This window comes from Cajanus cajan, chromosome 5 (genome assembly GCF_000230855.2).
Source record: "Cajanus cajan strain Asha chromosome 5, NIPB_CcT2T_4, whole genome shotgun sequence".
Taxonomy (NCBI): domain Eukaryota; kingdom Viridiplantae; phylum Streptophyta; class Magnoliopsida; order Fabales; family Fabaceae; genus Cajanus; species Cajanus cajan.
Window position 1 is genome coordinate 29,979,251 of NC_138521.1, and position 25,346 is coordinate 30,004,596.

Consider the following 25,346-nt stretch of genomic DNA (forward strand, 5'->3'; position numbering starts at 1 on the left):
TCAAAGATCATGGAGGGATCTAGGTTTACATTTCATACATCCCTCCTAGTAATTCATTTTAAATAAAAAGAAAGGATTAAGCGATGCGTATGTTCAGAATGGATCGCACGCCATTTGTTATTAAATGCAAGCCAACAACCGCGCCAAGCGAACACACGTCAACTCCGTTGTTGGTAATCAAGACAAACAAAGGGGAAGGTCCAACACCGTTAAGGATCACTGCTCCAAGACCTTTCCCCTACGAATCAAATAAGGCTGTGCCGTGGATATACGACATCCATTCTTCTGCCGACAGCGATATCTCTAACATCGCTGGACTTGGGGGCATGACTAGGAGTTGCAGGATCTACACTCCCGAAGATCTTCACGATAAAGCTCCCAAGAATAAAGGAAAAGAAAAGGAGAAAACCGAGGAAAATAAAGAATCCGAGGAGGAGACTGATGAGCTGTTAAAGTTTATCCGACAGAGCGAGTACTCCATCGTGGATCAACTTCATAAGACGCCAGCAAAGATTACGCTGTTGTCTTTGATCCTAAGCTCCGAACCGCATCGGCAAGCTCTGTTGAAAGTCTTGAACGAGGCATATGTATCGCATACTATCTCCCAAGACAAGTTTGAGGGGATTGTTAGTCACATCACGGCTAATGATCACCTCACTTTCACCGATGAAGAAATCCCCGCTGGGGGACCAAATCATAACAAGCCCTTGCACATCTCTGTAAAGTGCAAGGAGTATCACATCGCTAAAGTCTTGGTGGATAATGGATCTTCCTTGAACGTAATGCCAAAAAGAACGCTCGATCAAGTGGCAATCAAGGGAATCCAAATGCGCCCGAGCAACATGATCGTCCGAGCTTTCGACGATTCTAAAAGAGAAGTGGTGGGAGAAGTCAATCTCCCAATCCAAATTGGACCCACCATCTTCAACGTCGAATTTCAAGTGATGGACATTACTCCCGCATACAGCTGTCTCCTCGGCCGACCTTGGATTCATGATGCGAAAGCTGTTCCCTCTACGCTCCACCAGAAAGTCAAATTCATAGTGGGTGACAAACTGGTGACCGTACAAGCTGAAGATGACATACTCATCAGCAAGCCATCCGCCATACCTTATGTGGATGCAGCGGAGGAAGCTTTAGAAACCGCCTTCCAAGCATTGGAAATTGCCAATGTTGAAACGTTTCCCCGAGAAATGAAAAAGGTAGCCTCCATGCTCACCAAGAACGGATACTTGCCAGGACAAGGACTTGGCAAGGATTCCCAAGGAATTCCCGAGCTACCTATTATCAAGGACAATCCGGGGAAACAAGGGTTAGGATACAACCCTAATAAAGATCAAAGGACGAAGAGGAACCAAGATCCTTCTCGACGTTCTTTAAGCCAGATCTTTAGGAAGGCCGGTTCACAAACGTCAAGGCCGGTCGTTGTCATCAAGTGTTTTTCTCCTTCTGATAGGGATGTATAGACCCGATGACTATTAGAGATTACTCCTCGGGGACAGCCCGACCCCCGAGCCTCGATAGGGCACATGTTTCCATTATGATTATAATAAAATCATTCTTTATTCATTTCTTATTGCTTCTTTTCTCGCTTACAATAAACTTCTAGGCCGCATTATTTAACCCTGTTTGAATAAGCATAAATGAGGTTAAAATTGTCTTAATAATAATAAACCCGCATCATTTTTATGTGGAAGTGTGCGATAACTTAGAACACCTTTCCTTGGCCTCGACAAGTGCCATCATGGATAAAAAGAAATACTTTAAAATAAAAGAATCTCGGCAGGAAACCCAAAAAGGGGGCTGCGCAAAAATAAGAGCAAAAGACCCGCTAGGAATCCCACGAAAGGGTGACCTAGGCAAAAGTTAGGGTTGCAAAAATGAACAAAAACAAAAGTCCGCTAAAACGCCACAAAAGGGTGTTTTAGGCAAAAATAAGGACAATCAAAAAACAAAAGAAATCCATGATGGTACCATGAGCCGAATTCAAAAAAGGTTCAAGGGAAGCTATCTAAGTTGTCAAAATCACAACGTCAATAACAAGATTTTCTTAACTTCATAAGTGTTTAATCAAACAAGCCTAAACACATAAGCCTACCTTGGCCAACCATTCTTACAAAAACCATTTTTGAAAAAATAAATCCCCTCTAAAACACAAACTTCAGAACAAAAATATCTTTCCTTTCTTTTCTTTCTTGTCCCAAACGATTTTAGGATAATCTAGTGGAAACATGGAGATATAGTGGTCAATAGGAGGGTTGACATGTCTTCTAAAGGAAGGGAAGAATCACTGGGTTGATGACACCAATCTCAATATAACACGCATCATTCCTCGGTTACAGAAATCGGCAGCGCACAGTCCGTCTAGAGGAATGGCAAAAATCCAAACAGAGAAACGCATCGGTTAATTCTTTTGAAAGATGAATCAAATAGAATTAGGTGCATCATACCACATACATGCATACAGATGATAGGTGTACTGGAAGATCACTTATTTTCTGTTTATTGAAAAAAACAAACAAAAAAACAAAAAAAACAAAAAAACAAAAAAACAAAAAATATAAACTTCAGAAAAAACAATGCGCCCGTACCATGTTCAGTACACCCGTACTAAAATCAGGGTTATGAACAAATTTTCAACTCAATACGGGCGTACCGAAATGAATACGACAGCATTGGCCATAACATCCACACCAATACGGGCGTATTGAATTCAATACGGCCCGTATTGGCCCATTCTCATTCATCACAACATCTTCATTCCTCTGCATACTTCATCTGTGAGTGTGTTTGAGATCCCTCCAACAGAAAAAGCCGAAAAAAACGACAAAAAAGGCAAAAATTCAGAAAATCCAACAAATGTACAGAATAACTGAGCCTGGAGAGGCTTGCCGAAATAATACTCCCCAAGAGACATCTCAGCTTGCATTCTTGGGCTGAACAGAAAATCAACAAATTATACAGAATAACTGAGCCTGGAGAGGCTTGCCGAAATAATACTCCCGCATCATACAGAATAACTGAGCCTGGAGAGGCTTGCCGAAATAATACTCCCCCATCGTATAGAATAACTGAGCCTGGAGAGGCTTGCCGAAATAATACTCCCCAAGAGACATTTTCGCTTGCACTCTTGGGCTGAACAAAAAACGTACAGAATAACTGAGCCTGGAGAGGCTTGCCGAAATAATACTCCCTCATCACACAGAATAATTGAGCCTGGAGAGGCTTGCCGAAATAATACTCCCACAGAATAATTGAGCCTGGAGAGGCTTGCCGAAATAATACTCCCACAGAATAATTGAGCCTGGAGAGGCTTGCCGAAATAATACTCCCCAAAGACTTCTCAGCTCACACTCTTGGACCAAATCCCCAGTAAGAGCTATCAGAGCAAGATCAATAAAATCCCCCAATGGAAGCAATGATCATCCAAACGAAATATCCGAGTCAAAGGACTCAGACTTCCTCAGTGGAAGATAGCTTTCCAACTCAAGCGAAGAGTGAAGCTAAGCCTGCAGAGGTTTTCTAAATAATACTCTGGGATACATAAGATCTTCAATCCCCATTCGCCTACTCAGAGGCACCCCTTCAAAAAGCAAAAAATCAAAAACATCAATAACCATTCCCCAAGCGGAATCCGGCACTCAGCCGAACACCGAACATCAAGATCATTCGCCTACTCAGAGGCACCCCTTCAAAAAGAGAAAAATCGAAAAGATCAATAACCATTCCCCAAGCGGAATCCGGCACTCAGCCGAACACCAAACATCAAGATAATTCGCCTACTCAGAGGCACTCCTTCAAAAAGAGAAAATCCAAAAAAGATCAATAATCATTCCCCAAGCGGAATTCGGCATTCAGCCAATCATTGAACGTCAAGATGATCCGCCTAACAGAAGAGGCTAATCAAAATCAACGACAAAATCCCCCAGCGGATAACAGCCTACACAGAGGCAACAAAATCAGAAAATCAAAAAGAGTCACCTGAATAAGGATAATCGGGATACTCCACCAACGTCGAAAAGACGTCAGCCAATCATAAGGCACCGCTCATCTCAGAAAGAGCATCTTCGTGTCTACACCCCAAGGAAACAGAAATTCCTCAATGGGCACCAATTACGCAATGCAAAATTGGGACACAAGAACCTATGAGTAACTGCACATCCCCTAGACGGATCCCTGCGTTATCCAGCCCTCAGCGGCACCAAAATCAAAAACAAATCGTCGAAGCAGCATCGTGGACTGTGGAGACAAAACCATCACAGATCCCTGGAGAGGGCAAACTCACATTGCCAACGTCGTGAAGAACACGGAGGCAGACCCTGGGGAGGGCAAACCGCAGACCCTGGAGAGGGCAAACTCAACTGCCTAGGTTGTCAGAAACACCAAAGCAAAGCCTGGAGAGGCGGTACTCACGCTACCAAAGTGTACAGAAGCACGGAGGTATGCAGCTTCCGGCTCGGGCGGCGAGCGAAGCAAAGCCTGGAGAGGCGGTACTCATAACTTCCAGCTCGGGCGTCGAGTGAAGTTGAGCCTGGAGAGGCGGTACTCACAGCTTCCAGCTTGGGCGGCAAGCGAAGCTAAGCCTGGAGAGGCGGTACTCACGCTACCAAAGTGTACAGAAGCACGGAGGTATGCAGCTTCCGGCTCGGGCGGCGAGCGAAGCAAAGCCTGGAGAGGCGGTACTCACAACTTCTAGCTCGGGCGTCGAGTGAAGTTGAGCCTGGAGAGGCGGTACTCACAGCTTCCAGCTTGGGCGGCAAGCGAAGCTGACCCTGGAGAGGGCAAACTCATGCTACCGAGGTCGTCAGAAACGCCGAGGTATGCAACGAGCCTGGAGAGGCGACGACTAATACTCACCATACCCCGTCGTTAGAAACACGGAGGTATGCAACTTCCAGCTCGGGCGTCGAGTGAAGTTGACCCTGGAGAGGGCAAACTCACGTTACCAAAGTGACCAGAAGCACCGAGGTACGCAGCTTCCGGCTCGGGCGTCGAGTGAAGCTGACCCTGGAGAGGGCAAACTCATGCTACCGAGGTTGTCAGAAACACCGAGGTATGCAACGAGCCTGGAGAGGCGACGACTAATACTCACACTACCCCGTCGTCAAAAACACGGAGGTAGGCAACTTCCAGCTCGGGCGTCGAGTGAAGTTGAGCCTGGAGAGGCGGTACTCAGCTACCAAGGTTGTCAGAAACATCGAGGTATGCAACGAGCCTGGAGAGGCGACGACTAATACTCAACCTGGAGAGGCTACTCAACAATTTTCCACCGGAAGACACTACAAGTCGGAAGGGTGGCTTATTCCCCGGACAATTGGGTCAACTCCTTTACTTGTCAACCGGTACACTAAAAAGCCGCTTGACTAAGTAAAGGGGGGGCAGCTGTAGACCCCTAAAATTGTCCGGGTCGGAAATAAGACTCGAAGACTATCAAAGATCAATGGAAAGTCAGCCAGAAGGACTCCCAGAAGACCATAGGATGACTATCTGTAGGTTTAGAGGTCTTAGAGTAGCTAAAAATAAGAAAGTGAGAGGAGTGGAGCTCAATACGGCCTCTTTGGAGCTCAATACGGCCCGTATTGCATTTTTGAACTGCAATACGGCCGTACTGAAACCAATACGGCCGTATTGATGTTTTTGAACCTCAATACGGCCGTATTAAATTCAATACGGCCGTATTGAAGTTCAAAACTTCAATACGGGCCGTATTGACACCAGGGGCCGTACTGCGCCTCACCCCTATAAATAAGACGTCATTTGGACGTCATTTGACACTTTTCCACACTTCTTGGACTCTCTCCTTGAGTATTCTGGGGTTTTTGAGCAGTGTTCTGCCCTAGGAATCTCTCCGAGAGCCGATCCGACGAAGTTCTTGAGTTCTGAGCATTTAGCTTGAGAATTCGAACTAGTCGAAGGGAAATCTTTTTGATTTCCATAGTAAAGATTAATTTTTAGGGAAGGAGCGAGCGAGCGTGTAGTGGGAGGGAGCGCCAAAAAGCCTCCTAACATCTGTTTAGATATATAAAAGCACGCTTCAAGAGGTTTTTCTTAAAATCCCTTCTTTTATTGCTTTCTGATTGTCGCATATTTAATATTGTCATCATGTAGATATTTAATTTATAATCGTTTCTAATAAATAGGGGTAATTTAGTAATTTTACACTGTTATTTATAAAATAATCCGTCATAGGGAACCCTAATGGGGCGTTGTGGGGTGCTAACACCTTCCCCGCACGTAACCGACTCCCTTACCCAACTCTGGTTGTAATGGCCAAGGTTGATTTATAAAATCAATTGCCTTAAATCTTTTTCCAATGTTTTGAGTAAAACATTGGTTGCGACTCCAAGAACCCTACCTTTTGCGAAAACCACTAATCCATGGAGAGTCTCGCTTGAGATTAACATGGATTGGTGAATCATTTAATAAAATTGTTAGCTCGACAAGGTCTCAGTTTGAGAATAAGTCGTTCTAGCAATCCACCATTTTCAAAACTTAAAAAGAGTCCGACCATCGTCGCGAATGCCAAGGTCCGTTTCGGCGGGTGGCGACAGCGTGCCCAAGGCTCAATTCCTGACATGAAGTTAGCGAAAAACACACAGAAAGGGGGGTTGAATGTGTGTGAACGAAGGATTTTAAAAATGTTTTCGCAAAGGGAATTCTTTCCATCTGAAAATAATATTTCAAGCACTTAGAGACTGTGCAAGATTGTTTAAAAGAAACTTTGCGTCTGAAGATCTATCGACTACTCGAAAATAGTTTCTTAAGTTAAGCAAATGTAAATTCGTCTGAATATTGTTTAGAAAATAAGTAGTAGACAAAATTTTTCTAGTGTGATATATCAATATAAAATTACGTTTGTAAGACAAGTAAATAATGCATAGAGTTTCATACTGGTTCACTCGTCCTGAGCTACGTCCAGTCTCCTTGAACTGAAGGGTTCCACTAATCACAACGGATTACAAGTATTCTTAACCACTTCTGGTTCGTCAACTTCACTCGTCGACGCTAGTATTCTTAAACCACTTCTGGTTCTCCAAGTATTCTCAACCACTTCTGGTTCTCCAAGTATTCTCAACCACTTCTGGGTCGTCAACTTCACTTGTCGACGCTAGTATTCTTAAATCACTTATGGTTCTCCAAGTATTCTTTCACTAGCCTTTTCAGGCTTTACAAACAATAGATGTTTTTTAGTGTGTATGCGACTCTCATAGAGAGGATAGTATGGCTTCTATACTCGCTAAGGTATTCAACCTTTGTTTTACAAGGATATGTGTTTAGAGTGTGTATGTAACTCTCGCAGAGAGGATGTGGTATTTTCTACACTCACTAAGATAAATTATCTTAGTTTTACACAGATATTAAAATCTGAACAAGAAGAGATGTGAGTTTGTTTTGACGCTTTCTTTTTGCTTATTGCTTGTTGCTTCTCTTCTCACTCTTCTCTTCTCAGGTCTTGATATTTGTAACCTAGTGATAAATCTTCCCGTTGTTTGAATTTGAATGTGTCCGTTGAGGCGGAGCTTCCCGTTGGTGCAGATAGTCATTCGTTCATGGCTACACAGATCTTTTTCATTTAATGCATTTGATTTTGCATTAAATATTTGTTTGCCAAATCTGTGTTACGTGAAGTCCTTTGCATAATTTGTTCCTTTTTATTTCTGACTTCAATCATGACCTAGGTATGTCTATCCTTTTTCCGTCATTTTAGCTACAGAGGCGTTATCTTTTCCTGAAAAGCAGATGTACTTATCTTAACACACAAAGCTTTTACTTGTGGATTCGTGCTCTTATATTTTTCTTCTTTCATATCACATTTTTGATGACTTCGTGTATACTTCTTGTGAATGTGAACGATGCGTGATATACCTCATTGTGAATAGTGGACCTCAGACGCTTTTCAACATTCTTCGTTTGCATCTGGAATTTGAGTCTCTGTCTAAGAGTTAGACTTTGAATTTTCCTTTCATCTGATTAGTCGTGAAGATGGATGACTTTAATTCCGTCTAGAACATTTCTTCGTCTTGTGTTATCCATCGACTGATATTTGTTTCGTTGACCTTTGTGTAACTAACCATTATCTGATTGTTTATTTGGTGCTAAGCCAACTTTTGTCTTGGTTTGTCTGATCCTTGTTTTGTTCGACCATGCTTCATGCTTTAGTTTTGCCTATTTTTATATTTATCTGAAATACTACCGGACAGGTTAGTAATAACAATTGTATTATATTTTTCATATTCAAAACCTCGTTGGGAATTGTTTTGTCTGACTTAACATGACGCACACTGTTCAGTTGAGAAATTCCTAGTAAAAACACTCCACTCTTTTCCTTTATTCTTTCTTGAGTGTTTGTGAGGTCTCTGTAGAGTGAAAGGCTGCCAAAATGCGCCTTTGTACCAACACTTGAGGTTTCTTTTATAAAGCTTGCTATGGAGGTATTCCTATCAACTCTTTATTTCTCTCTCTCTATCTCTCTCTTTATTTTTTTTTTCTCTCTCTCTTTCTCTTCTTACTTATTTAATCGTTTTATTCATAGTATTATTGTTATTAAACAACTAGCAACCATGTAGACATTAAGTATGCAAATGACTAATAAAAAGGGGGTAAATATTTAACCATTATTTATTATTATGCTAAACTCATCATAAGGTACCAATTTAGGGCATTTTGGGTTGGTAATACCTTTCTCACATGTAATCGACTCCCGAACTTGATTCTGGTTATAAAGACCATTATTAACTTGTGAAAACCTTTTTCTTTTTCTGATGTTTTGAGAAAAATATTTGTGGTGACTCCTTAGAACCATATGTAGGTAAAATAAAAAAAATTTAGGTTCCGACAAGGTAACTCATGAAGGAACTGAAGATGTAAGGCTTAGAAGAGTTGAAACTCTTTAGAGACATTATGAGTTATTCTTCGTGAAAGAGATCAAGTCCATTAATGAGATGTTTGGTAGATTCCAAACTATCCTTAATGGGCTAAAATTCCTAAGAATTAAGTTCTCCAAAGCTAAGAACAACCTAAAGATCCTAGATAACCTTCCAAAGGTTTGAGAGCCCAAGGCCACTACCATCTTAGAGGCACATGACCTTAAGACTCTAATGTTGGGTGAACTCTTGGGAGCCCTAAGAGTTCATAAAGTCCATCTTGTTGCGGGTTGCATCAATTGTCCCGTGGCGGAGGCTAGGTGGGCCAAGTCACTGTCGAATCATGGCGCTTGGACTGCTATGCTCTTAAGTAAAAAGAGTTGCGCCCTGACTATCAGCTATAGCTTTTGGCCTAGTGGTAAGTGCTCGATCCAAAAATTGGTATTAGAGCCAAGGTCATGAGTTCGATACCCAGTGGGCCAATTGCTGAGGGGGAGATTGTTGCGGGTTGCATCAATTGTCCCGTGGCGGAGGCTAGGTGGGCCAAGTCACTGTCGAATCATGGCGCTTGGACTGTTGCGCTCTTAAGTAAAAAGAGTTGCGCCCTGACTATCAGCTATAGCTTTTGGCCTAGTGGTAAGCGCTCGATCCAAAACATCTAAATAACAAAGATCATATAAAATCTAATGACATTATTGCTTTAAGGACTAGGAAAAGTAGTAAAAAGAAGGACAAAGACAAGGCTCTAAAGGTGGAGTTGGAGCATAATAGATCAAAAGAAAGTTCTAAAAGCTCAACAAATAATGAGATCTCTCTCATGTCTAAGAAGTCCAAGAACATGCTAAAAAAGAAATGAAGACTCAAAAGTTTCCACAAGAAAATATTTAGGTTTAAGAAACCTGTCAAGGAGGAGAGTAAGGAGATCATCTGTTATAGGTGTAATAAACCTAGACAAATGAAAATTGGATATTCTAAACTCATAAAAAGATCTTCCAACAAAAGAAGTCCAAAAAGAGTATGATGGCCACCTAGAAAGACATGGACAATAATAGTAATAGTAATTTAGACGATAAAAAGGCCAACATCTATCTTATGGCAAATAAAAACAAAACAAGGATTGAGGTAGAATCTAACTTTAGCTCTCATTCTAGCTTTTATAAAAAAATTAGATGATAACACTAATGAAAATGAAGTGTCTTATGAAACTCTTTTGGCAAACTCTCATATGATCATTTGAGTTCAAGAAGTTTAAATAAAAATAAAATTTGTTGCTTTATAAAAAAAACTCAAGAATGATCTATCAAATGTTGTTAACAAGATTCAAAATCTAAAAAACAAAACCATAAGCAATGAACCAACTAAGATTCCAGCATCACAAGTTGAAAACATACAACTCAAAAAAGATCTTACTAATTTTTTTTATGGATCATCAAAGTTAAATATGCTTTTAAAGCATAAAAAACTACCATTTGACAAAAGTAGTCTTGGATTTGAGAAAAAACAATCTAAATCTTCTTCCCCAAAACCAAAGACTATTTTATACAATATTTATGGTAAAAATAATCATCATACTAACAAATGTAACCTGAAAAGGAAACAAAAAAGAAATTCTAAGGTTCAAGGTACTAACAATAAAGAATCGAAAAAGATTTGGGTACCAAAATCAGATAATCTTTATTATAGATGCCCTTAGTGGAAAAAATAAAGGATTCACATTGGTACCTGAATAATGGTGGCTCAAGACACATGAAATGAGAAAGATGATGGAAACACCTAAGGAGAGAGTGGACGTTATAGCTTTTTCCTAGCTCCTTCGATCTTCGTCCATGGCTTCAAAGGTCAAAGGAAACAAAAAAATTATGGGAGAGAATGAGAAGTGAATGGCACACCACTTCCAAGTGGAAGATAAGCAAGAATAATGAACTTGTCACAAGGAAGAAGTCCTTGATAAAAGTTCTTAAGGAGAAAATTCTGCAAGGAGAGAGCAAGACTTTGAAGAGACAAGTTTGAAAACACAAATCTCATATAAATGCTCAAAGTGATGAAATATACAAGCTAGATTCCTATATATAGAGTTTGATAGTTTGTGTTGTAAGTTAAGCTAACCAAGCTTATTAGGTTAATGGGTACTCAAGTCAACTAACTCTAGTTTAATTTTGAAATTCAAATTTGAATTTGTCTCCTAAAAATGTCAACATCCTAGATCTAGAAAAACTTAATAGAGCTTGCCACATGATAAGGTGCAGAAGGTGTGATGGGAGGTGTGTTAGCAGAAAAAAAGGTGTAGAAGCAAGCATGCAAAAAAATGTGACTTTTGTGTGAAACATGTGACTTATTGGTGATGTGTTAACCAATGAGAGTGTAGAGGCCCCATTTGTAACGTCCTGTCGTAGTCCCTACACTTAGTGGAATCGCACTAATTACACTAGTGAACTAAGAGAAGATATTAAATTGGATAACCAAATACATACATGTATGTAAAAGTAATAATAAACTACGTTTCTATGTACAAAATATAATACTATATATATACACAGTCATCCAAAATAATAATACTCTCCTAGTGTTAGTCAAGTATAATCAAACAGTTACCCAAGATGATAACTCTAACACTAGGACAAAACTTCACATCTTGTAGCGATCACAACAACTAGCTCCGACCTAACCCTGACCTGCTCTCATACATAGTATGATCATCACAGTCCATCCACATGGAAACAAAAGGGTAAGCTAGAGTTCAATAATCAGTCATGTAAGCATAAGAATAAACATCTATGTTACACCATCATCAAATCACCAATCATTCTCATAGAGTCACACCATACACTCTATCATACACTACTTATGCAGTAAATACAACCCATGACAGATATCAATCCATATCAATCATCTAATGCGTCATCAGAATCACTTAGTATTGTGTCTTGATCAGCTCCAGCCATCAAACATAAATTGTTCTCTTCAAATTCAGATTCATCACTTGTTGTGCTTGAGTCATTGTCTTCCTAAGCAATGTAGGCTCTTTTTCCTTTGACATTTTTCTTCACTTTCTTTTCCTATTATTGCTTCTTTAAGAGGTTTACACATTCAACTTTTTTGTGTCCTGGTTTTCCACCCTCAAAACAATTGTAAGAGGATGTACTTGTTTCCTCTTTCTTATTAGCCTTCTTGTTGAACTTGTAGGGGGAATTCCTCTTCTTTCTTAGGAATTTTTTTAACTTCTTCACTAGCAAGTTGAAGTTCTCTGTTTCAGAATCTTCGGAGCTTGATTCTTCACACACTTCTTTGCCTTTGACTGATTTCAGGGCTCTTAGTGACACTTCTTTGCCCTTTGATTCTTCTATGGTAGTAACCTTTGCTTGCCATGATCTATCCAAGCATTGCAGCACTTTCAAATTTAATTCTTCTTCTTCTTCAAATTTCCTGCTAAGATCAACAAGGTGATTTATCAAGTGTGTAAACCTCTTTTGAAAATCAGAAATTGATTCACCATTATTCATTCTCAACAATTCATATTCTCTTATAAGAGTGTGCTTTCTAGATCTCTTTACATCACATGTTCCTTCATGAGTGACTTGCAAAGTGTCCCACATTTCTTTAGCAGATTTGCATTGAGAAATTCTAAAAAATTCATCAATAGACAATGCAGATGTAATAATGTTCTTTGCTCTATAGTCATATTGGGCTTTTTTTTCTCTTATCATCACTCCACTCACTCCAATATTTTTCTCTCTTCCCATCATCATCTTTGGTCATAGGGATATAGGGTCTATTTTGAATTGCATCCCACACAGCAATGTCAATTGCTTCAATAAAAATTCTCATCCTAATTTTCCAATAAACATAGTTTTTACCATTGAAAATAGGAGGTCTATGAATAGACACACCCTCACCATAAGGTAGGTTGTTGTTGGCCATTTTTGAAATCTTGAATAACACTCAAGAACCTTGCTCTAGATACCAATTGATAGAAAAGAATGGCTCAATCCAAGAGGGGGGGTGAATTGGATTCTATGACACTTTAAAAATTTTCAGAGTTCTTAGGATCTTTATTTCAATTTAAACTTTTCTAATATGAATTCTCAAAGAAGTTCCTTGAAAGACTTGCTAATGGGAATGAGTCCTATATGCTTTCTTGATTAATCTTTGATAAAGTTCAAACTTAAGAACTATCAATATGCAACACCTTTATTCAGTTTAAAGCAATGTTGTGCATACAAACATGTTAATCAAGATTATTCTCTTTAACACGCACAACCAATATATTAATCAAAGTAAAAGATAAGGGTAAGAGAAGATTTCACAAGTCTTTTATCCTGGTTCAGCCACTCCACATGTGACCTACATCCAGTTCTCAATCATAACCTGATCAAGATTTGTTCCACTATCTCAATGAAGAAGTTTTACAAGCATACCACACATGCATATACTCCTACATTCAAGATAACCACTTTCTTGACCCCAAGAAAGCACCTCTTGTAGAAACCCACTACAAGAATTTCTTACCACTTGAGACACCTACTCAAGATTTACAATTATTCACAAAGAATTAAAAGAACGAATTTACCTGGAAGCTGAACAAATCAGACTGTGAATTCAGAAGCAAATCTCAATCTTTCTCTTCCAAGAATGTGATGATGATGATGATATTTTTCAAAGCATTTCAAAAAAATGTTTTACTTCTTGGTTTCACAAAGAAAACACTCCAAGAAGGTCACAAAGACTTCACAATAACGTTTTTCTCTTTTTTATTGTTAACTCATTCTCTATTCTAAAGTTTCAAAGTGTAAAAACTATTTATAACATTTTCTGAACCAGATAATCGATTATTTTAAAGGATAATCAATTATTTTGTTCTTTTATAATTTCTGGAAATCAACCAAGAACAGAATAATCGATTATTTTGTAGGATAATCGATTATTCTAAAGAGTGCTTCCTGGGATAATCGATTATTTCACAAATAATCGATTATTACAACAAGGCATCCTTTTCACCTGTTGCTGGAATAATCGATTATATTTAATGATAATCGATTATTTTGAGTCAGTTTTCAAAAACTCTGTTTTATATCTCAAAATAACTTTTCAAGTATCTAACTCTTCATCATACTCATTCTTAGTCAAATTAGATTAAGATTGACTTATACACAAAGCACACACATGCAAAATAGGCTAAAAAAATACAACTTATGAGCTAACCCTATTACACATCATGGTAGCCATATTCTCTTCTTGACTTTGTTTTTGACTTGTTGATGTCCTTGGTCAGCTTTGATTCTTAGAATCCACATTTTGTTATCATCAAAACCTTCATTCTCCAAGTTTGAGTTGATTCACCACTCCATGAATCTCAGCACAATAGAGAATAGAAATGTAAATATAGAAAAATCCTGAGATACAATACACATCTCTTAGAATATCTTCTTCAAGAGCTTTCTTGTGCTAAAATGATTTGTTGTAATCACGTCTAAAAGAGACAACAACTGCAACCTTGTGATACCTTCATAACTATTTTTATAGGATAGAGCTTGAAAAGGCTTGATTATAAAAGAATACTTGAGTTTGAGACTGGAGAGACTTGTCTATAAAAGAATACTTGGGGTTGACCTTATAGAGGCTTGTCTGTAAAAGAATGCTTGGGTAGTGCCTTGAAAAGGTCAATCAAAGAACACTTGTTTGAGTCAAAAGTGACTTGATAAAAGAATACTTGTAACTTTATTAAAAGTTAATGGAACTCAATCTGACTGAATTGAGAACTGGATGTAGCATTGGTAGTTGAGGTAAATCAGTATAAAAACATTGTGTTTATTGATTACTCATACTGACCCTTATTTGTTGTAGATACTGTTTTCACATACTTGAAAAAGTGCGAGTTTTTGATATATTGTATTCAACTCCCTTTTAGTGTCTATCTTTTCTCCACATACTTCTTTGGAAAGATTTAAATAAGTTTTTCAAAACCAAGAAAGTTGGACAAAAAATTTGAGTTACCAATTCAAACCCGTCTCTTGGTTAGGTCATTTTTTCTAATATAAAGTACTTTGGTATATGAGTGTCATTTAATAGGATTTTAGCCAATTCTTAAGAGAACAACACCATTTTGTTTGAGTAGTTCTAAGAGTTAGGGGTGTTCACAAGTCGATTTGAGTTGGATTTGATTAAAACTATTATCCAACTTGATCAAAATTCTACAAGTTGAATTGGATCCATATTGTGTAATTTTTTGTCAAACTTAAACCAAACTAACACAATCATGAATAAGTTGGATATAAATGAGTTAATTGGGTCCAACCATTTAAAATTATTTTAAATTTCCAAAATTTGTATTTTTTTTCTTTTTAAAAGTTAACTATTTTTTTATATATACAAACTCCATTTGTATCAATACAAGATACATCTATTAAAAACAATAATAATATAGATAATCTAATAAGTATAATATTTTTTGAAAAGAAAAAAAAAATTTAATAAAACATTAATATGCTATTTGAAACAATATATATGCTTGGTTGACTTGTTCTGAGACTCATACAAAAGTCCCACAAAAGTGGGTATATATACGTAGTTTAAATCTAGCCAAATAAAAAACCAAAACATGTTAAACTTACAAAAACAAAAATCAAGATAAAGCCTTTAAATTAAATGCTATCCACTACTAGAGCTATCAATTTTGACCTAACTCAATGAGTTAACCTAACCAACTTATAAATAAGGTCAAGTCTTAAATAAGATGACAAATAGAAATTAGTCATTTTGACACAATCCATTTAACCCAATGGGCCACATGAACTTAGCTTAGGTAAGCCCAATCAAAAATGTTAAAATGTTAATAATTTTTTATCATTAAAAAATTTAAAAGTTAGTAATAAGTATAGTAAGACGTAATGTGAGTAATAGACATTAGATGAGATTGAATAAAAATTTATCTTGTGAAAATAAAGATATGACAAGGATGAATGCTAAATTTAATAAGTATTGGAGAGAATATTGTATCAATCTTGCATTTGAATGTGTTCTTAAACCCTACACAAAGTTTAATTTCATTTTTTTTTTTATAAGAAGCTTTATCCATGAGTATGAAGAGAAAGTAAACAAAGTAAAAGAGGGGTTGTTTATGAATATGTAACATAAGCAATTATATCAAATTCATCTCTACTTAATACTTCATCAAGGGACTCCCGGTCTTATCCGATGCATCATCCACTAACTACTGAATATGTAATGCAAGCGAGTTCATCAAATTCATCTCAATTTAATACTTCACCAAGAGACTCCAATCGCATCCAATGCATCATCCATGCTACGTAAGTGAGAATAATTAAACAGATAACGAGTGCAATTATTCTGATCAAACATAATAGTGGAATGAAATTGGATTTTACATGTAATTAGTGGAATAAAAATAAATAAGAGTGCTTTTATCTCCACTTTAAATCCAACGCGTATTAAAAATAATGTATTTCGATCATGAAAGAATATATAGATACAGGCCAGATGTAGTGAAAGTAATTGGGGATCAGGTATCCCGTCCCAGGTTGCGGTACAAAAACATATCTCGTGGAATGATGTTGAAATAAAGCCTACTTAACAGCCATCGAAATTGCTAACCTTTTTTTTCTTTCTCCTGTCAGGTACACTTGTCTGGATTGACGTTGAAATAAAAACCTCAGATGTTCCAATAAATAAATTGCATTTAAGAAGTCTCAAGCTTACAGATCGCAAGTTAAACTTGAGAGAATTTTAACATGAAAACATGCATCCTCCCTCCTTTCCCCGATAAGTAGCAGAATAATAATTGTGAGAAGGGAAACACAATGCAAATGGCATTTACAGTGTTATATCACGAGAGTAAAATTCATACATATTCTTCACGACTATATCAAGATACTCTAATATCAACAAGTAGATCAAGAATATGAGCTAAACTACAACTAACCCATACAAATGAATGATTATAGAATATAAACAAAACAAAATAGAAGAAATCCGAGGAAAGTTGGAAGTGAAGTATGGATATAATGTGAAGATGGTGATGCAATTGACCTCGGAGAGTTGTATTTGGTCTTTCTAGTTGAATCGGTGGCAGGGTAATTACCAAGCCCGGCAGCCACAGCAGGAGGCACATCTGCGTGTGAGTGTGATCTTGTTGGGATGGCATCATGATCCTCAATGTCATAACCTGTTTTAGGGCCCAAAGTGTTACCATTTTTTTCTTACCATAAAAGCTCAGAGGCATGACTACAATATTTCAGCATATAAACAATAAACTAGATGAACAAGAACCACTGACAGTCAGATTTCTTCCATCCCAATACAAGCTTTTCTCGGTCAAATACTACTCGGTAACCAGTCATGAAATTTTCTGCAATCAACATTAGAAGCTAAGGCATAAATAATCAATATTACATAATCATTTAAGATAACGAGCATATATAATATAAGGAAAAAGGAAGCCACTGATATCAAGACACCATGTTGCAAACAAAAAGCTCGTATTTTTTGATTGACTTAATCTCTAGCAAAACTTCTGGTTCATAAAGCACATTCAACCATGAACTATTCAGAAAGTACAAGAGACTTACGTCCAATTATGTTTAGCTCAGCACTTCTGACAACTGCTAGACAATATACAAGTTCGCTCTGTAAAATGGCAAGGGAACATATTATTAGTTATAAGTATATCCGCAAAGCTAATACAACTGTTGGATATATTGATCAGGAATCCGGCTTGAACTACCACCTGAGTAGAGATAATAATTATTGGATCATAAACCGCAAAATGGCTTCCACCTCCCATAGTTAAACTCACACTAGGAATCAGGCTAGTATTTGCGTTGGGACTGTCCCATCATAAGAAAGAATACTTAGCTTTGAAAGAAAATACTAAAAAGAATTATAAACAATCAACCAATAATTTTAAGACCTCATATCATAACAATATTCAAAAGGGATTCTTGAATCTGATGGACGCCGCCTGTCTTGTACTTGGGAATGAAACTGCAATATAAATACATTGGTAAGTTTTGTCTACAAATAACATATAGGCAAATGTAATGTAAGCAGATTCTGTTCCATTTTAGAACTTACACTCTCAGTAAGCCTCGTATAGGTTGGATCAACCAGATATGTAAAAGAGGTCCCAGAATCAAAAAGTGCTGTGAATTCCACATCAATTAGAGTGGTTCCTACACGGGCTTCAGTGACTGTGATGTTATAGGTAGGGCTGGAAAATGTATCCAAGCATAAGAGAAGTCATCTTCGCAAGTATTAATATTACTTTAAATTCAGATAATCGGAGGCAAGTAACAGGGAATTACCACTTACTGTGATGGGTTCATATTAAATGGAGTCTCATCCTGATCAAAACTTCCCTTGTCCCCAAAACTTATCCTTCCAATGCCATCACGGCCAAAACACATGGAGAATGAATCCGCTGTAAATCCTTCCCTTGATAACATGCTAGGAACTGATATTTTCTCCATACCTAGCCCAAACAAACCATTCGGAGCAGCAACATCTAAGAATGATCCACTCTGAATTTGTCCACATCTGCAACACATGTAATGCACTTTCATTGTTAGTTCTTAGTTGAATAACCAAGAAAAAGAAAGAAAAATAAAATAAAATTAGAGGAAGCCAAAAAGATAAAATCACTTAGATAAGTGTAACATTTATTTGTTTCGGTAATTTAACAAGTAACTAACCCAAATATGACATTTGCTTCAACAAGGTCTTGGTGGTTATCTTCTTTTGTCAAGTGCAGAACATCTTCAACGAGTATTCCCGATGTAGACGTTTCAGCAGATACATAAGAGACCATGTAGGGGCAGTTGCTTAACGTCCCGAGGCATTGGTTGCGGTGGATGCACATACTGTTGTTACAAGTGACCTTCTTGCTTGTTGAAGATCCATTAGGATTGTATACATTAAGGTCAAAATCCTGACATAACAATGATTCTATTCAGAAACAAAGCAGAGGAAGCAAAAAACAGGACATACAAATCTAAATCATAAAAATAATCTTCCACATATCATAAAAAGCCCACTCTTCAAGATATTTTTCACTCGAGTTAAAAGGGAATAATAAAAGAGAAATAGTGTTTCCCAGTTATTGAATGGGACCTGCATAAAATTTATCTAGTAATAGAAGTATGTATTCAAGAGTATGTTAAAAGAAGTTTCTTTCTTGTTAATAGCATCCTTCAAAAGAAAATAAACCGTAGCCAATCAGGAACAACACTACATAATCATAAGCAAATAAGCAATCTACCACAGATACAACCACGTTTCAGTCACAACTCAACAAGCAAGCAGAAGAGAGCTTACTGAAGCCAAGGCTGAAGAAAAGGCTGTGCTATCAGTAGCAGCACATCTTGTGCAATCACAGGGTACCCAGAACAGGTCACTTCCTGTATCAAGCGCCACCATGAACTTTACTCCCGGTGTCCCTATTTGCACTGTCGTATAATGCAAACTGTATGAATCTCCAGAAAAAAAAACAAGAGAAAAAGAAAACGTTAAAAGAAAAGCAAGAATCAATTTCCAAAAACAAAAATTACTAAAACCAGTAACAAAAAATGGCTAAATTCAAACATTAATTAATATCTAAACTATTTCTTTTTAAAACATGTCTGTTGTTTTGCTTTGTTTCCCCACTTTACCCAAAAAAAAAAAAAAAAAAAAAAACGTCTGCTCTCCTTTAAAATTCGAACTTTGAGCCATTATCCCCATTCATTGAACTATCAACTAAAGTTAAATTATTAATTTTATATTTCAAATAATAGGGTTTATTTTAGGAAATATTTCAAAGAATAGTTGAAGTTTCATAAACTCTCACTATAAAGATCATAATGTAACAAAAGTAGTATAAAAAAAATTACATTAACAAAGATCAACTACTTAGACATCATCAAGTAAATGATTTATAAAATAATTATTGTAAAATTCAACAATTTTAAGATATATAATAGTTTATTTATGATTGGACAAAATGATTCTTTTTGCACATAGATCACTTGTATCTGCCACCAAAGTCAATCTTGTTCAAGCTAAAATAGGATTACAATGTGCAACAAATTTTTTCTCCAAGTATTTAACACCATACACAGGACTCGAAGCCACTGTTTAAGTTGTACCATCCCTAGTTGAATGGACAAGTATATAATGTGAGTGTATTTAAACTATCCACTAATGTGAAATTATTAATTTTATATCAAATTATGTATGTTATTAGTTCCTATAAAATTGAAGATGCTGATTTTAGTCTTTTAATTTTTATTTTTTTTGTTTTTATCCTTTTAAAAATTATAAACATTATTTCTGTTCTTATAAAATGAGTTAATTTTAATTTTGATTCCGGTAAAATATTTTTTATTTTTATTCCTCTAAAATTCAAATTAACTATTTTTAATTGTTTTATTTTAAGATGAATAAATAATATTTATTTCAAGGGTCTATAAATCTTTTTAAAGATATTAAATATAGATATAAAATCAGTGATGAATATAAATAACACTTAATATGATTTCTTAACTTTTTAATAAATAAATTGTAATTAAAAAATATCACATAAGACTAAAAATAGTAATTTTAATTTTAATTTTATAAGAATGAAAAAGAAAAAAAAAATTTAACATGAACTAAAATCAAAACTTTCAAATTTTTCATGGAATAAAAATATATTTAAATATTTTATATTTTAAAGAATAGGATTCTTTTAGGAAATATTTCAAAGAAAAGCTCGAGTTTCACAACTCTCGGTGCATGGAAAATTATTGTAACAAAAATAGTATAGATTTTTTTATATTAGGTTGATGATTTATAAAATAATTACAAAAATCAACAATTTTAACATATATATATATAATAATAATTTATTTATGATTGGACAAGAGTGTAATATAATGCGTGTATTTAAGCTAAATTGTTGAAAAAGAATAGAGCGTACAATCCGAGGGAGCTGATGCGGAGGGTGGAGTTGCCATCGGAGAAAGCGAGTCCGGCGTCGATTTGGGAGAGTTTGCGGCCGCGAAGGAGGCGGTCGCGGTCGGCCAAGTCGGCGTAGTACTCGACGGTGCCCTTTTCCGGCGGAGCGGGGATTCCGGCGGCGTCGCGGGACCACTTTCTGACGGGCTCGGAGTGGCGGTGGTGCATGGTGAACGTGTAGACGTGGCCATGGCACTGGCAACCCTCCCAGAGGAAGAGGAACAGCGCAGTGACGGCAAAGACCAGACGGAGCATTTTCCTCGCTAAGTTAACCCGCTCCCAAGAAGCCCCACATCGAAATGGGGAAGCATAATAGAGTCTAAGTCTAGGGTTTTGGAAAGAAAGAGGATCTTGGCGTGATGTGATGTGATTGAGATCTTGAATTGAATTGAATTGAAACAGTGGCGATTTTTTTTGTCACTGTTAGTGTTAGGTGGTGAAATTTATATTATAATACGAAAATGTGACACTCAGGGCCAGGGCCATGTGAGTGGGGCCCACCTCCGCGATTTCTTTTCTGACAGTTGGTGGCGGTTGCTAACTCGAATGCCGCTTCCTGTTCCGTTTTCTCCTACATCATCACTCGCTGTCGCCGCTCACTCACCTATCATTCTATCTTGTTAATAATATAATAATATATAAAGCGATATTTGATTTTTATATTCTTTTATTATTTAAAAAATTAATAATCTCAAGATTTTAAAATTTGAAAATTAATGATAACATTAAATTTTTATTTTATTTAAAATTTTAAAATAAAATGTAAAGATACAAAATAATTCAACCTCATTATTATTATTATTGAAAAATAAATGTGCTAAAATATTTTAGGCTCTTCTTTTTCAATTTTTTTCTTAGCTTAAAATTGATTTTGAGTTAAATAAATTAAGATAACTTTATTTTTTTTAATAGAAACTACTATTATAATATTAAATTTAAAAATTAAAATTACGAACATATTATTTTAATGATTCATTTTAGGTATTCTTTATATTTGAATAAAAAAATATATTAAATTATAATGATGGTTTATTTTTTAAAATAAAAGTATTAAGATATAACTCATATTGCTATAAAAAAAAAAAAAGCACCTAAGATCATAATTAATTTTGTAAAATCAATTTTACAAACGTTACCTATACACATGCTAAAACTAGAGTTAGAATTGTACCTAAATAAGAATTTGCAATGTAATTCTTGTTCTTTATTGCTGACCCAGATCAAATATGTATACACAAAGATTACATAAATAGCTACCTTAATTTATGCTAATTACACAACAACTATTCCTAAATAGAATCGGTACAGATTGTTACCATTATAACAAATATTATAATTGTGGTAACCAAATCAATCACAATAACAGTAAAGAATATTCATAAAGAATATTAGGGGATATCATAAACTATCAAAGGATCAAGGGATATCTCAATACCCCCCTCAAGTTAGAGCATATGGATTACAAATGCCCAACTTGAAAAGTGCACAATCAAATTGAGTCTTTCCTAAAGCCTTGGTGAAGATATCTGCTAGCTGAGCATGAGAAGGCACATGACTTGTAGCAATAGTTCCTCGCGAAAGTTCATCACGGATAAAGTGGCAGTCCACTCCGATATGTTTGGTGCGCTAATGGAAAACGGGATTAGCGACAATGTGAAGCACAGCCTGATTATCACAATAGAGTTTTATAGGTCTATGATGATTAATACCAAAACATGATAAGAGTTCCTTCAGCCATTTCAGCTCACAAGTAGTAGTAGCCATAGAACGATATTCTGCTTCTGCAGAAGAACGGACACAATGTGTTGTTTCTTAGTTTTCCATGAGATGGGTGAATTACCAAGAAGAATAAACCAACCAGTAAGAGATTTCCTAGTCAAAGGACAACTAGCCCAATCTAAGTCACACCAAGCATAGAGTTGTAAATCACAATTAGCACTTAACAAAATTCCTTGTCTAGGATTAGCCTTCAAAAAATGCACAACTCGTAAGGCAGCATCCCAATGTTCTTGTCGTGGATGTTGCATGAACTGTGCAAGTGTATGCACACAATAAGAATGTTCAGGCCTAGTAATAGACAAGTAAAGTAACCATCCCACCAACCTTTTATACTGTTCTGGATCTGGAAGGAGAGCACCTTTAGCTAACGATAGGCAGTGATTAGGATCCATAGGAAAGCCAACTGGCTTAGCTCCTAACAATCCCGTTTTAGATATAATATCCAATGCGTATTTGCGTTGACACAAGAAAATTCCAGTAGAGTTACGAGCCACCTCAATGCCTAAAAAATATTTCAACATTCCAAGATCTTTCATATGAAAATTAAACATGCACACAAGTATGTTTTGAAGGCTTTGATGGCAACACCATCATTGCCTGAAATCACGAGATCATGGACATAGACCAACACATAGAGTTGCACATTTGCACGTTGTAATGTAAAGAGTGAATGATCAGAGGAGGATTGTGTAAATCCATAGTGTTTCAAAGCACCAGCAAATTTTGCAAACCAGCATCGAGGAGCTTGTTTCAACCCATACAATGACTTGTGAAGTCTACAAACTTTACCTGAAGCTCCAGATCGAAATCCTAAAGGAAGTTTCATATATACCTCCTCTTCCAGGTCTCTATGCAAAACAACATTGTGAACATCCATTTGGTGGAGCTCCTAAATTCTAGCAGCCGCAATAGCTAGAAATGTGTGCTCAGTTACCATCTTCGCAACTGGAGCGAAGGTTTCAGTATAGTCAAGTCCTTCAACTTGGTTGTTTCCAAGTATCACGAGTCGGGCTTTAAACTGTTCAATCGAACCATTAGATTTATACTTGATTCGATAAATCCACTTGCTCCCAATATCTTTCTTTCTAGGTGGCAATGGTTCCAACATCCAAGTTCCATTATTCTCCAATGCTTGTATCTCAGTATGCATGGCTTGCTACCATCATTCATCTTTCATGGCTTCAGCAAATGACTTAGGTTCAATACTTGCATTGACAGTTGCCAGAAAATGTCTGTGGTGTATAGAGAACTTATCATAATTAACATAATGTGTTATAGGATAAGGTGTACCTGAGGTGTGAGAGGCAGCAAGTGAAGTTGGAGAGGGGTCTATGTTGCAGATGTTGTCTGTCACAAAACCTCTTAGTCGAGTGGATGGTATTTTAGCACGGCATCCACGACCCAAAGGCTGCTCTTTCACCTCAATGTTGGAGCCTCCATTTTCAATTGTATCAGTCCCAATATCAAGAATGTCAGTAACCAAGGCTTCTGGTTTTTGCAGAGAAATTACATTGTGTCCATTTCCTGACTCAGCCCGCACAATCTCTATTTCATTAGCGTTATCAACACTATTCCAAGGTGTAAGACTACCTGATTCTGTGTCAGACAACTCAGATGCCAAGGACTGTGTTTCTGCATAAGGAAATTCATTTTCAAAAAACATGACATCTCTGGATGTCAAGAACACACCCAATTCCAAGTCATACATCCTCCAACCCCTTTTACCATATGGATATCCCAAGAAAACACACCGTCGACTACGACTTGCAAATTTATCCCTTTTAGAGTCTTGGTTATGAACATAACACAAGCTCCCAAACACGCGTAGATGAGTGAAAGATGGTGGTTTGTTATGTTAAGTCAGATGAAGAAACTCCTAGCAAGGTTTTGAATGAGACAAATATAATACATATTGTTATTTCTAACAAGTGTGTTAGTGTTTCAGTAAAAGACATAAGTACAGGCAAGTGAAAGAATAGCAAATATGTATGAACCAAGACAAAATGAAGCAGCATGAGGAATCAAGATAAAAGAGAAAAGCTACAAGATATCAGATGAAAAGATCAAGTAAAATCAAGATCAGAATAAGAAGATGATCAAGCCTCAAACGGTACAAGAACAAGTTTGATCAAAAGCAAAATGAAGCTCAAAGGTCAAAGATCAAATATCAGACGTTGAATAAGGAGGAGACAAAGAAATGGTTCAAAGATGGGGACTTGAGTTTCAGACGCAAACGAAGCATGATGGAAAACATTTAGAGTCTACTAGTCACAACGAGGAAGATCATACATCATCTCCATTCATAAGAAAAAGCGCACAGAGTTATCAAAGATATGAAAAGAAAGAAGAAAAATATAAGAGCGCGAATTCACAAGTCAAAGCTATGTGTGTTAGAGCAAGTACAACCACTCTTCAGAGAAAGACAACACTCACGTAGCCAAAAATGCTAGAAGAGGTACAGACACATCTAAGTCATGATTAAAGTCAGACATAGAAATAAACAAACTGTACAAAAGACTTCATCTAATCCAGAATCACCAAGCAAACATTTAATGCAAGATCAAATGCATTAAATACAAGATCTATGAAGCCTGGACAAAATTGAACAAAGCAGTTGATGGTTGATCAAGCATCAAGACTAGGTCTAATAAAAAATAGAAGAACAATCAACAAACACTAGATGAGGCCTACTACAAGACAAAACCTTGAAGTATCAGA

At 36.7% G+C, this 25,346-nt stretch overlaps 1 protein-coding gene across 2 annotated transcripts; it reads right to left on the reverse strand.

Moving 5' to 3' along the window:
• Positions 1-16,535: 16,535 nt before the first annotated feature.
• On the reverse strand, positions 16,536-21,393 carry LOC109803584 (aspartyl protease family protein 1). 2 transcript variants are annotated; one of them, XM_020365219.3, is made up of 10 exons: positions 20,812-21,393; positions 19,191-19,348; positions 18,569-18,804; positions 18,189-18,413; positions 17,952-18,087; positions 17,788-17,861; positions 17,605-17,704; positions 17,447-17,504; positions 17,155-17,226; positions 16,536-17,043 (listed from the first exon to the last, which is right to left on the reverse strand). In XM_020365219.3, the coding sequence occupies exons 1-10, from the start codon at positions 21,038-21,040 to the stop codon at positions 16,817-16,819; spliced, it is 1,515 nt and encodes a 504-aa protein (XP_020220808.1). In that variant the 5' UTR covers positions 21,041-21,393; the 3' UTR covers positions 16,536-16,816. The 2 variants fall into 2 exon arrangements, with proteins under 2 accessions (XP_020220808.1, XP_020220807.1); XM_020365218.3 differs by having other exon boundaries at positions 19,191-19,338; positions 20,812-21,391.
• Between the last annotated feature and the right edge of the window lie 3,953 nt (positions 21,394-25,346).